Genomic DNA, 13,636 nt, shown 5'->3' with positions numbered 1-13,636 from the left:
TCTGCAAATCTAATATAGTAGTTTTACTTTGTGAATGTGGGTAAACATTAATAATGCACTGATTATCTTAGAAATGTTAAAATATTTCTTTTTTAAAAAGATTCACTGGATCATTGGGGCTGGACAATTTTTAGATTCTGTTTACTTCCATTTGTGTTGTTGTCATTTAGTAATTTGACCACTTTTGTAGCTATGTGACTTTGGGCAACTCACTTGGTCCCTTCTTTACCTGGTCTTAAAATGGAGACAGAAGACCTATTATTAAGAGATTATATATATAAATAGTTGGAAAGGCTAAAGGTAGTGAGTGGGGAGATATAAACCTGAATAGGTGATCCATCTGTAAATTTGGGGTGCACCTGGGTGGTTCAGTCAGAAGCATCTGTTGGCTTAGGTCATGATCCTCAGGGTCCTGAGATCAAGCCCCGAGTCGGGCTCCTTGCCTGGAGAGGAGTCTGCTTCTTCTTCTCCCTCTGACCCTCCCCTTGCTTGTTCTCTGTCTCTCAAATAAATCTTAAAAAAAAAAAATCTGTTCAGGAAGAATGAATTTGATTCTTCCTAGGACTAACCAAGATTAGTTTTCTCTGAGTTAACTTTTGGGAAACATAGTTAGAGCCCCCCAGAATGATAGAATTAAGTAGAACCTAGTGTATCTGTATATGTAATAAGTAATGTACAAGAATATAATTGTGGACCAAAGTATGTGGTCCTGGATATTTTACATATCTTATTTGATATTTTTATATATCATTATATTTACAATAGACATTTATGTATTTCTTATAATTTTAATAGGCCACCAATTGTAAAACATATAATTATATACCACTAAGAGAAAACACTGCCAGTTGCACTACACCATTGATTATAAGATGCAACTCTATTTCATACATGTTAAACTGAAAGTGCATCTTAAAATCAATGAAACATAGTACAGTTGACTCAACACCCAGGGACTGAGGTGCTGACTCACACACAGTTGAAAATTCGCATATAACTTTTGACTCCCCAAAAGCAACTGCTAATAACCTGCTGTTTTTTAGATGCTTTACTAATAACATAGTTAACACATATTTTGTATAATACATATACTGTATACTATATTCTTACAATAAAGTAAGCTGGAGAAAAATGTTATTAAGGTCATAAGAGAAAATAAATTTACGGTACTATACGTATATTTGTTGGAAAAAAGCCATGTATAAGTGGACCCATGCATTTCAAACCTATGTTGTTCAAGAATCAACTATATTTTCTTTATTTAAATTTAATTTGCCAGCATATAGTATAATACCCAGTGCTCATCAGGTGCCCTCCTTAATGCCCATCACTCAGTTACCCCATCATCCCCACCCACCTGTCCTTCAGCAACCCTCTGTTTGTTTCCCAGAGTCCACAGTTTCTCATAGTTTGTCTTCCTCTCTGATTTTTCTCCATTCAGGAGTCAACTGTATTTTTGTTTGTGTGTAAAGATGTATCTGTGATTTTTGATTACTGTAAACATGTTTACCTTTATTCTATCTTTTTCTCCTAGTCCAAGTGTAGCTCAGTTACCCACAAACTGCTTTTTTTAAAGATCTGCTTGACAGTTTCAGCATTATAGCAGAAAAATCCATTCCAGAGCCATTAACTTACAGGTTACTTTGTCTGCTAGTTAGTACTCCTAATTAGCTTTGGTTCCTCTGCCCTAATATCTTTTCACAAATGGGTGTTTTCTCTTTATATATAAAAAAAAAAATCCTCCTATTTAGAATACTTATCATTGCTTTTTTGTTTCTTTCAAGAAAAGAATCTTCCATTCTTTCCTCTATTCAGACTTCGTATTTTTCTCTTTCCAAGACCAAAAAAGATTACCATAGCAAGCAAACTTTGGTGTCTCTAGCTCTTGTTCCTTGTGACATTCCCACTTATTTTACCTTCTAATTAGAGATTCTTTCTCAGTTTAATTTAAGTAATTAGATTCCTTGAAATTCTGTGAACATTTTCTGCTTGTACATTTTTCTTAGAAGAGGGTTCGTTGTTCTTATGCATTTTTCAAAGGATTCCATGATCAAAGATGAATAATGGTGGCACTGGAAGGTTCTTCTGAAGTAGACATTCAGACTCACAAGGTGCATCACACTTGACATAGAAGAACACAGGGCAGGAGGGATATAATAACATCCTCAGAGCAGCATCTGGTATCTCTTCAGTTGGAGCACTGCTTATAGCAGTCCATCCACTATACAGAAGTCTAGTAAAAAAGATCCCCATGGAGAAATCTGTGATAGCATGTCATACTTCAAATCATAAGGAGTTGAAGGGTAGCTACCTGCTTTTTAAAAAAATAAAAACATATTTATATTCCATTCTTATTAAAGAAGCTTCCATACACACTTGCATTTAAATCTTATAACAGATATCTAGATAAGCACCTACAATGTACCAGTACTATGCCACAGCTCAGGAATTAGATGTGAATAGGACAAATGTGAGACAGAATTGAGCATTTGTCATACTATGTGTAGAATTACATGGTACAGTACAAAGAACTGGTGGAGTGAAAAATGATGAGGCTTCCAATCCTAGCTCTATCCTTAACCGAACTTTAGGAACATTAGTTATAGCAGAGATTTTGTTTCTTTCAGTATAGTTCATGGTTCAGGATCAGGGAATTGTGGTTAACACTTTTGAATCTTCGACTGACAATTAAGGGAGTTTTTGCCATTGAGAGGACACTATCAGAAATAGTTAATGTGTGTAAAAATGTTTTACTTAAAACATAGATAACTGTGAGATTGGCTCTTAGACTTTGAAAAGTTTATTTTTGTTCACCTTTTTTTCAGAGTTGATATACAAAGAAGTTATGGACTTGGAGGAGAGAACCAAGAATGGAGTTATACGGGGGCAGCCCTCTCCTTTAGGTTGGTTACAATATAAGCTTGGTTAAGGTTATACAGTTTGCTTCTTCTGTTGTAATCTTCAGTTGCACGAATCCTGTAGTTTTCCCCATATTTACTACTGTTATTATTGAAAGTTTTAAAAGTATAGGGAGTATAATTTGGTTAGTTAAATTTGAAAGCACTGATACACTATTGTATCAATACATCATGCTAATATATCCATAACTGACTTTATAAAATATACATCTTTTTCTATAGTACTGACATCCCAATGAAGAAGGGAAATTTAAGACCTTTTTCTATTGACATTGTTCTCTTTTTTTTTTTTTTTTTTTTTAATTTTTATTTATTTATGATAGTCACAGAGAGAGAGAGAGAGGCAGAGACACAGGCAGAGGGAGAAGCAGGCTCCATGCACTGGGAGCCCGACGTGGGATTCGATCCCGGGTCTCCAGGATCACGCCCTGGGCCAAAGGCAGGCGCTAAACCACTGCGCCACCCAGGGATCCCGACATTGTTCTCTTTAAAGAAGAATTTTTTCACAATTAAGTATACTTATCAGAATTTTAACACTTTACTCTGGATAAACTAAGGCTTTATTGCAAAATTTGGTACATGTGATAACTAAGTTACCATCTTCTCATTTTGGTGTTTTTGATTTGTTGAACTAAGGCAGTAACATTAAAACTGCCATTAGAAATTGTTCCATCTCTAACAAGAAAAGCGGTTTGCAGGAGTTAGACATTTATCATAAGCTATCTTACACTTAATTTTAGTACTTGTAAAAGCATAAAGCATTGAGGGGGAAAAGTTAAATGACAGGTAACTTGTATGAAATACATACTACATGACAGGCACCTTGTGGTTTATGTACTTTTATTTCTTTCAAACCTTACCTAAGACCTCATGAAAGGGATTATTATGCACATTTTACATGTGAGGAAACTGAAGTTCAAAATTATTAAATGAATATAAGATTACAAATATATTATGTAAAAAAGTCACTAACCTGAAGCCATGTTTACCAGTAGCTTCAGATAACCCGGTTTTTCCAGTATCCAATATGGCCTTTGGCTGGCAGCAGAGACTTTTAGCTACAGAGGTTAGGGCAGCTTTAGGAAAGAGATGAAATTTGAATTGAACCTTGAAGGCCAAGTAGTATTTCAACAGATAAGTCTTGAATTTGAGTAAAACGATGCCATTTTAATCATCCCTTTAAAACTCTTCTCCGTTTTAAGAAAAAAAATATATATATCCTGTGGGTAAGATTTTTAATTATAGTTTCAAATGCCCATTTTGTTGTACTATAAACATATATTTAAATAATTTCTGTGGCTCTCTATAACATTTTTGGTTATATTTGTGCATCTTTAAAATTTTTTATTTTTTAAATCCTTGATCAGGAGTGCAGTCTTCTAAATTATAATATCGATACTATTGAAAACATAAATTAATTTTGACCTTATACTTAAAATTTAGTTGTAACAAAAGCTGTGTTATAAATACTTTAATAGCTGAGTTGATTGGCTTTGTATTGATGTACGGTAGTAGCATAACTAAATTGTTCTTGTTGGAGATCCAAGTGGGATTTGAAAAGTCCATTATTTGGAAAACTTTTATACTTCAGAATACTATCCTAAAAATTTTTTTTTTTTCAGATAAAAATAAAAAAGAATACTATCCTAGTGAGTGGCACATTCTAAGAGTTGAATGTTTGAGTGAACTTAATTTCATGAGATGGAGCAGTTGTATCTCTTCTTAATTTAAAGAAATGGCATCTTGGGCAGCCTGGGTGGCGCAGCGGTTTAGCGCCACCTTCAGCCCAGGGCGTGATCCTGGAGACCTGGGATGGAGTCCCACGTCGGGCTTCCTACATGGAGCCTGCTTCTCCCTCTGCCTATGTCTCTCATGAATAAATAAATAAAACCTTAAAACAAAAAAAAAAGAAATGGCATTTTAAAGAACACTTGACTATAGTTATAAAATAGTGGCAAGGACAGGAATGCAGGTTTCTAGACATTTTCTGGATTCTCAGTTATTAGCTTGCAGAGGAGAGTGTTATTTTAGTAAATCAACCTGTTACAAAAATATTCAGTTCTTAATTATGTGCAAAAACAGAAGAAAAATCTTTGACAAATTAGAATATGAGATAATCACAATACCATTTCAACTTGATTTTTTAAAATGAAATACATTATTTTCCCCACTTTCCTATCTTTATTTCAGTTTGGCTAATATACAGTGAGTTTGCATGCCTTTGAGTGTATAGAGACTCACCTGAGAGGGAAATGACCCAGCTACCAGAAATGAATGATTTTCCTTATTATTGCCATTCAGATAATTCAGAATTTACTAGATTGCTTTAAAGTTCAGGGGAAACAGGTACCTTTTTTTCCATAGGTATTTGATTTTCAAATGAAAAAGTTACCTATATAATGCATTTAAAAGTTAGTTTTTGGGGCACCAGGGCTGGCTCAGTTGGGTAGAGCATGTGACTTTGGATCTCAAGGTTGTAAGTTTAAGCCCTACTTTGGGTATAGAGATTACTTTAAAAATAATTTTAAAATTAAAAAAATAAAAGTTAATTTTTATCAGATTAAGAAGTTTGGATAAAAGGAAATTTTAATTAAAAAATAGAGGCATGAGGGGATTCCCCAGGTGGCTCAGCAGTTTAGCACCTACCTTCAGCCCAGGGCATGATCCTGGAGTCCTGGGATTGAGTCCCACATCAGGCTCCCTGCATGGAGCCTGCTTCTCCCTCTGCCCCCCTCTCTCTCTCTCTCTCTCTCTCTCTCTCTCATGAATAAATAAATAAAATCTAAAAATAAAAAATAAAAAAGAGAGGCATGAAAATGTATGTTTGGTAGAATCCTTTTATCGTCTGAATATTTCAGTACAAGTCTTCAAAGCTAGCCAGGTACTGTGTACTCTTCAGTCAACAGACACATTTTGTAGAGTCTTGTGGATTGAATTTGAAGTAGAGTGTCAGGCCTGAAGTCTATTCAGTCTGCTCCTTTTATTCATTTTACCTTGTGTTACCTGTTCTGTCTCTAGTAGTTCCATTCTTTTCTGTCTCCCAGCTCCCTCCCCAGTAACCTAAAGATTTGCCTATTCTATGTCCCTGGTTATTTCCTTGTTGCTCTCAAAGGACCTTTTCTGTTCTAGAGAGTTTTATTGTTCATCATTAGACAGAATAATGGGATAATTTAAAACACTGAGATGCTAGGTACTAGAGCAGTGGTTTTCAGCCTGCTTTGTTTTTAGCTTTGTTTTTATCCTTGAGTGCTTGAAACTCAGCCCTAGAAATGCTTACTGCTCAATATGAAAACCATTGCTTTTATTCCATAAATGTATTCTTAAGAACTTCTGTATAATTTGTATTATTTAATAAGCTCAAATTTGGAATGACTCTTATTTGATCACATAGCTCAGAAGAATTTAAAAAAAAAATACATACTTACCTAGAACATGAATCATCTTTAACATATTTCCCATCCCTCAGTGACATTCCCTCCTATGTCCTAACCCAACTCCCTTCAAAGGATTTCTCTATTGGTTATTTATTCCTGCTACTTTCTAAAAAAAATCCAGATGGGATGCCTGGGTGACTCAGCAGTTGAGCGTCTGCCTTTGGCTCAGGGCGTGATCCCAGGTCCAGGGATCAAGTCCCACTTTGGGCTCCCTGCAAGGAGCCTGCTTCTCTACCTATGTCTCTGCCTCTCTCTCTCTCTCTCTCTCTCTCTCTCTCTGTCTCCCTCTCATGAATAAATAAATAAATCATAAATAAATAGGTAAGTATATGTATGTATGTATATATATTATATCGATACATATCCAGGAAATGCTTGTTAGCTATAGCTAACTTACTTCCAGTAAAGGAAATAATCTTCTTGTACTTTTATGTTTTATGTTTTAAAATCTTTTTTAAAAAAGATGTGCCAGGATATTGTTTGGAGTTTACAGTGAAAAGATAAGTAATTTTTATTAGGGCAGTAGTCTTTTAACCTTTTGGGCCATATATCCCTTTGAGATCCTCTCTCCAACAAAATGCAGTACAGACAGTTTTGCATGTTTTATCAGTATTATTCATACACAATCTAATGAGCCTTTTCAAAGCCAAGAGAAAAAAATTATTGATCACTAGAGGTAGCCAATACAGTATAGGCAGCTCGGCATGCAACTCTGTCTGCAACTGATTTGCTGTTTTGTTTCTCATAGCACAGGTGCAGCAGTGATCAATGGCTCTCAGCATCCATCGTCGTCATCATCTGTCAATGATGTGTCTTCAATGTCAACAGATCCAACTTTGGCCTCAGATACAGACAGCAGTTTAGAAGCATCAGCTGGACCTCTGGGCTGCTGTAGATGACTACTTGGGCCTTTGGGGGGTGGGGGGATGGGGAGTCATTTAGTCATTGATAGAACTACTTTGAAAACAATTCAGTGGTCTTATTTTTGAGTGATTTTTCAAAAATGTAGAATTCATTTTGTAGTAAAGTAGTTTATTTTTTTTAATTTCAAGTGATGTAATTTAAAACTTAAGTTGTGTTTTAAAACAGCAACAAAACTGTATTGTATTTTTGCTGTAATTAACTGTATAATGTAAACCTAATTATTTTATCATGGTTTAAAATTTTTGCATATTTGCTTTATCTTATGCTGCTGATTTTTTTTTTTTTACTGAATTTCTAAGATTTTGTTTAAGCAACTATTATGTGGTGACTTGCCTATATCATGAATTATTTAAGATTTTATAGTTTTTTTAATTAGAATTTTATTTTAAATGTTTTGTTCATGATGCTATCCTTCAGGGTTATGTGCTTATCAATGAAATAACCCCAGAGGAGTGAGGGAAAATAACCTGTAGCCAGTTGTATTCAGGAATAACTACTGTAAATGATGAACGTGTTAAAAAACCTCCAATATTTGCTACTTGCCAATCCTAATTTAATTATAACAGTTGGTAGGCATCCTACAATTGTTCTTTGGCGAAAGTCCCATCATCTAAATGGCAGAATAACTTAGAGCATGTCTTTGAAGATGATGGGCGTCTACCCCCACCCTCCTATTCCCCAACCCCACACAACAAAAGTAAAGTAAAAAGAATATGGTATTTTTACAAATTTGTGGCATGCTCAAAGCTTATGATTACATAAAGTCAAGAGGATACTTCATGAATAATACATTTCAATGCAAATAAACAGATGGTTCACTTCTACTAGCTATGAGCCTGTTTTTGTACACAGAGTTAATCTACTCAGGCTGTAGGTCCCAGCAGTGGTCTAGAGTCTGGTCTTTCCCTTTCCTGCAGCCTCAGGCCCTTGGACCTTTCTGGTTTCCTATCACAGTGTCAGTCAGGGGAGCACCAGTTCTCAAGGTGTTTCTGGCCATTTGATTCTAACTGTAGCATAATCATATTTATACTAGCTGTTGGGAGGTTCCAAAGCCTACTTCAATTTCTGTAGGTGATGTATCAAATGAGCAATATACCGTTCATCTGAAAATAGTAGCACACAGCCATATATAGGATATCATTTTCTAAGGACTGTTTCTTCACATTGAGCAGAGCAGGCATAAGTAGTGGTTATTTAGTCTGAGTCTTTGTTTTTTTATACCTAATTTTCAATAAAACATGCAATGTGGATGTTGAGTAGTGTAAGAATGGTGCTGCTCCTATCAAGTGTATGTTAACTGTTTACATTTTATACCTGCAGAATTCTTTCTCCACAACAAATTTTTCTTAAGTAAATGCCATTGAGGTCTCTATCTCTGAAATACATTCTCTGTATTGCCCCCAGACATTTTTTGTTATTTTTGGAACAAGAAGGATTTCATGTAATGAACTGGGAAATGCATATGTAAGTAAGTGACAAGATTCTAGGCAGAAAGTCCATGGGAATTAATGACCAACAGGAGCAAGAACTGGTACATCTCAATATGCAGTGTCTGAGAGTTCGCTTGGCATGTTCTTCATATATTTAGTGCAAAATGCCTTTTGAGTTAGGTATTTTAGGTTATTGTTAATGTGCAATATTTAGGATTAAAATACATTAGCCTTTTTGTATGCTTTGAAATAGCAAGTTTGTTTTTGATGGTTTCCAGTTGTGAGTTCTAGCCTCTTGAAGTTATCAACCTTTTTATCAATCCCTCTTCTACTCATACAACATGGTGTGTTAATTTTATTAATAAGCAAATTAGAGTTTTGAGAATGTTACACCTCGAGTTATAGAAACAATTGGATTTGCAATTTTAGTGGAAATTTGAGCATGAGTGTGTTCTTAGTTTATATTAGTTCGGCAGTTAATCAGCTTTATTTTCCCTAGGATAGATTATTTCACTGTTGCACTTTAACAACTGACATGCTTTCAGAAGTTTCTCATATTTTATGTTTGATTGCCAGTAAGCCATCTCTATTGATACAGATTAAGCAAGGAAAACCAGGTGTTCTTACTGTATCACTTGTTGTAAATGCCAGCTCCCCCTTGCCAGCCAGCATGTTTCAGTTGATCCAGAGAAAAGGAATTCTTATTAGTCAATGCAGACTAAAATTCTTAACAAATTCTATCCTGAAAACAGTCTGTTAAATGTTAGGTGCCCTAGGTTTTTAAAATACAATATCTAAATACAACTTTCCCTCATTACATAAATCTATTAAGCTAAAGATGTACTGGTTCTTTTTATTTTATAAACCTTTTGAACCTTTAAAACATCTTAAACATTGGTGTGGGGTTTTTTTTTTTTTTTAAGAAATTGCAAATAAGATTTCTATTAAGCAGTACTTATGTAAAGCCACCTTCTCATAACTTTGGTTTTTCAACTTTATATATTTAATATACTCATCATCTTACTGTCAGAAAATCATTTTGATTAAGATTTATTATTAACTGTATTATTTTATTATTCAGCTTTATAGGAAAGAGACAGTAATTCTTTCTACATAGTTCTTCCTGGTTACTACTCTGTTACTTTCTAATCATTTGTAAAATGATTGTGGTGTTGGGATTGCTTAATTATATATATAAATAGAGCATCTCAACTCTTTCATACTGTTTGCTGAACAGTTCTCGTTTTGTCACACACCCTTGGCTGCTGATTATTCCTGGTGTGTACTCTTCCAGGTTGGCACAGTGCTTCACACCAGACTAAGAGAAATGCCAGCCTCTTAAATGAGGAGGCTCCCATATAGCCCCCTTTGTAGTATAGAGAAACTTGATGGTATGCAAAGCAGCAAACTTTCCCATAAGCCCTTGCGTTATTCTGTTCCATGTTAATCCTGTTTTGTCTAAAAAGATGAAGGTGAAGAGGACATCAGCTCATAGTGAGATCAGAGGTGGGCAAGTGAAACTGTTTCGGGGTTATAAACAAGACTTGGTTTACACTATCGGCCAGTATGTGCTACACATATGAAGATGTAACTACTCAGTGTTGCCTAGGCACAAGCCTGTACAACATTTTGAGATAAAGACATAGTCTGTTTTCAAAAATACTGTTGTAGTTTGTTTGTGGGTGTTGTTCATTAGTCACACATTAGCTGTAGAGTGAATGCATGAAGCCCCATGACCCCAGTAAACTTCTCTTATCAGTAGAAAAACCAAACACCACTGTTCCATGATTAGCAGCCCTCTTAAATGTTGCCTCCGTGTCTTTACATGTTAGTGTACCTGTGTTTCTATGATCTCTCTTAGGTTTTTCCTGAATCAGAGGAAACTGATTTTTCCTTAATAATAAGAATGATGAAGATGTAAAGGGCATTGAAGCAGAAATGTATAGTTTGGGGTACGATTAGAGAAATCACAAGGAAAACAAAAGTCCTAATTAATTTCAAACTAACTGCTCTCTTAGTTAAGTGCTCTTAAGGAGAGTCTAGTAAGAGTAACAACTTACGGCCATTTCTAGTTTAGATTCTCTTCGTTCCTGAAACTTCCGAGAAATGTTACCTGTGGATTAATTTTGCACAATGTTCTATTCTCACAATAATTTACAAATTAAACTAGATTTTTATTGAACTACCTCACACTAATTTTCTATGCTTTCCCAAGTAAGCTATTGCCCTTATTGTAAGCTCTTTACTGAGTGTGAATTATAAATGTGTGTTAAATACTTTATAGCCAATGTTGACACAGTACCAATAAGTGTGTAAAATATATACCTTGCATCAGTAAGAGAGACTCATGTGGAAAATCTTTCATTGTATATCTTGGAAAATTGTGTTAGATGTGTTCGTTGAACATTATTAATGTCTGTTTTTATAAGTAGAAACCTGCTCGTGATACCAGTCCATTCTTTACATTTTACAAAAGGAATAAATCTTAGTAAATTTTACAAAGAAATAAATTACTTTTGTAGGCCCGATATTTGGTATATTTTTGAGAAGCTCTTAATCTTTTAGCTGAATGATGAAGTTGAACTAGCTGTCTACCTGGACTGTGACATCTATTTTCTCATTACAGTTAATCCTGTTCAACGGGTTTTAAAACCTGGAAACCTGCATACGATAATTGACATTTGCTTTTCTCCCTCTATGATGCCATTCCTTCTTCATTCCTGTTCCTTCCCTGTGTTCCATTCCCTCTCCTCTCTAGAAAAAAACAAAATGGGGCACTTTGTAGGGAATGCTGAGATAATTATTGTGGTTTTTAAATCATTCATGCCCTGGTCATTAAACATGCACCACTGGAATGTACACATTGTTACCTAGTATGTTAATTGGTTATAATATTTTAAATAAAAAAGAAAAAAGTGGTATGAAAATTATGAAATTAAGAGTTTTTTCATTGAAAATAAAATGTAGATTTGTGGCAAAAAGTTTTTCCGGCAATTTTAAGATATCCTGTGGATTGGGATTAAAAGGGTAGTGGTGTTAGCACAGGTTTCTTAGATTTGGATTTAAACAGATTGTGAAGAGCTTAAAATACCATGCTGGTTTTCTGGTTTACCTAGTCTTGCTTTTCTTGAGGTCTTGAGGTCTCTGGAGAAAGTTTATCTAAAAGGAATTTTCTTTAGTGCCCTTAAGCTAGTTCTTGGTAACTATGTGAGAGAGCAGCTATCATGGCCACTTGGCAAAAATTAATTTAAAAGGATCTATTTCAGAATAAATTGAGGATTTCAGCCCTGAGTATGTTCTCACCTTTGTCATGCATATTTTCTCTTTGCCTGTGCTGGCCAGGCTGCTCTGTGAGTATCAGGGTCACTCACTATATACATCCAGGATGCCTCTGTATGACAACACTCCTCTATCTTTACTCAACTCTTGCTCCAGAAAACCATCTTAGCCATGCTATCCCCAACCCTGGCCTGCACTCAAACCTCCTGCTCTGAGGACAGGACTGGAAGGAGGTCTTTAACCTGATCACTGCTGCTCCATCAGCTGATGGGGTTGCCAAGTTGGTGCATGCAATCTGTTTTATCACAGTCACTGGAGAGGCCTCCGGGAAGACAGTGGGTGGCAGAAGAAGACATTAAAGCGTTGAGTCAGTATCCACCACCAGTTGGTATCCAGTATCCAGTTCTGATACCCCAGTGATGTAATACCCCAGTGACACTAAATAAAAGGGGAATAGTTCGTCCTTGTTAATCTAAGTACTCCATTTATTTTAGTATTGTACCTTAAAAGGTGCATTGACTTCATGTAAGTAAAAATTGATTTGTACTGATTTTGTGGTTTAAACTTGTTTTAGCTTTACAGCTAATGAATTAACTTTACAGCTAATGAATCTGTGGACTTCATTTGAAACTAAAATACTTAAAATATGCCTTGTTAATGCTGGACTTCCAACATTTAATTTTGTCAACTGGTGAATCCATTTATGTCTAAGATCCTAAGTTGGAAGCTGGGGTAAGGAAAGATACAAAAATGGATGACAGTCTGGTCAGCCTGATTGAAATACTCTTGTGAAGAGGAACAAGAACCATGCTGAAGGAACACAGGGATTGATCAGATGAAATGAGAATTTTGCAGAGGAGGCATTTTTTGAGCCTTGGTATAAGGAAGGGTAATCCCAGGTTAAGGGAAAGGCAAGGAGGTTTAAAAGTGTGTGCATGGGCAAGGAATGTGGAATGGCCTGGCATGAATGTGGTCTAGGAGGAGAATATGACAGATAAGTCTGAAAGACTTGAAACATTTGGAGGAATTGTCTTCATTTTAAAGGCAGTAGGAATTTGTAGTTTGTGGGGAAGAGTAATGTGACCAGACCTTTGTTTTAGGAGGTACATGGATAGTGGGAGTAAGCTGGTTAGACTGGCGGTGGAGACTGGTGACTGGGCAGCCAAAGATAGCTGAGAGAGCTGAGATCCTTTTTGAACAATAAAGGAAGGAGAGGACTCAGGTTGCCATTAGCTGGGCAAAATGGCCAAGAGTAGCATTTGGGGATGAGCCCTAAGGATTTGGCAGCACACAAGTGGTTGTGCAGGGAAAGCATATCCAGTCTATTTTCCAGTTTGTTCATCATAGTTTGAAGAGACCATGATGGAACATACATCAGGTATGGCATCAGCTTGCCACTTTGTTTCAGGATGGGAGGGAAAGGAGTAATTTCTCCTTTACTGCCTGTACACCTCTCCAGTCTCTTCCATCGTGAGGTCTGCATCATCTGCCTGTATGACTCATAAACCCATTTCCATTAGTATCATTTTGTGGACAGAAGAAAAGGGATTCCTGTTGGGTAATATATGTAAGACTTAGTTACCTGGATAGGTGGGGGCATAGTTCTGTTTGCTAAGGATCCAGTGAGTGGTGAAACAGTAACGAGGACTTT

The 13,636-nt window shown here is 35.8% G+C and overlaps 1 protein-coding gene across 13 annotated transcripts in view; it reads left to right on the top strand.

Annotated features, from left to right (window-relative positions):
- MAPK8 (mitogen-activated protein kinase 8) overlaps nucleotides 1-11,633 on the top strand; it is an 87,546-nt gene extending 75,913 nt beyond the window's left edge. For 9 of the 13 annotated variants that reach the window (XM_072806377.1, XM_072806384.1, XM_072806390.1 and 6 more), the window contains 2 exons: nucleotides 2,826-2,903; nucleotides 3,242-3,489. In XM_072806377.1, coding sequence (XP_072662478.1) covers nucleotides 2,826-2,903; nucleotides 3,242-3,474 — 311 coding nt within the window. In that variant the 3' untranslated portion in view covers nucleotides 3,475-3,489. Of the gene's footprint in view, nucleotides 1-2,825; nucleotides 2,904-3,241; nucleotides 3,490-7,100 lie in introns of those variants that run through there. The other 4 variants (XM_072806385.1, XM_072806386.1, XM_072806387.1 and 1 more) reach the window with 3 other exon arrangements.
- Nucleotides 11,634-13,636: the final 2,003 nt, after the last annotated feature.

Source organism: Canis lupus, chromosome 29 (genome assembly GCF_048164855.1).
Source record: "Canis lupus baileyi chromosome 29, mCanLup2.hap1, whole genome shotgun sequence".
NCBI classification, from domain to species: domain Eukaryota; kingdom Metazoa; phylum Chordata; class Mammalia; order Carnivora; family Canidae; genus Canis; species Canis lupus.
The sequence above is the reverse complement of the archived record's forward strand: the minus strand, read 5'-3'. Positions and strand labels throughout refer to the sequence as shown.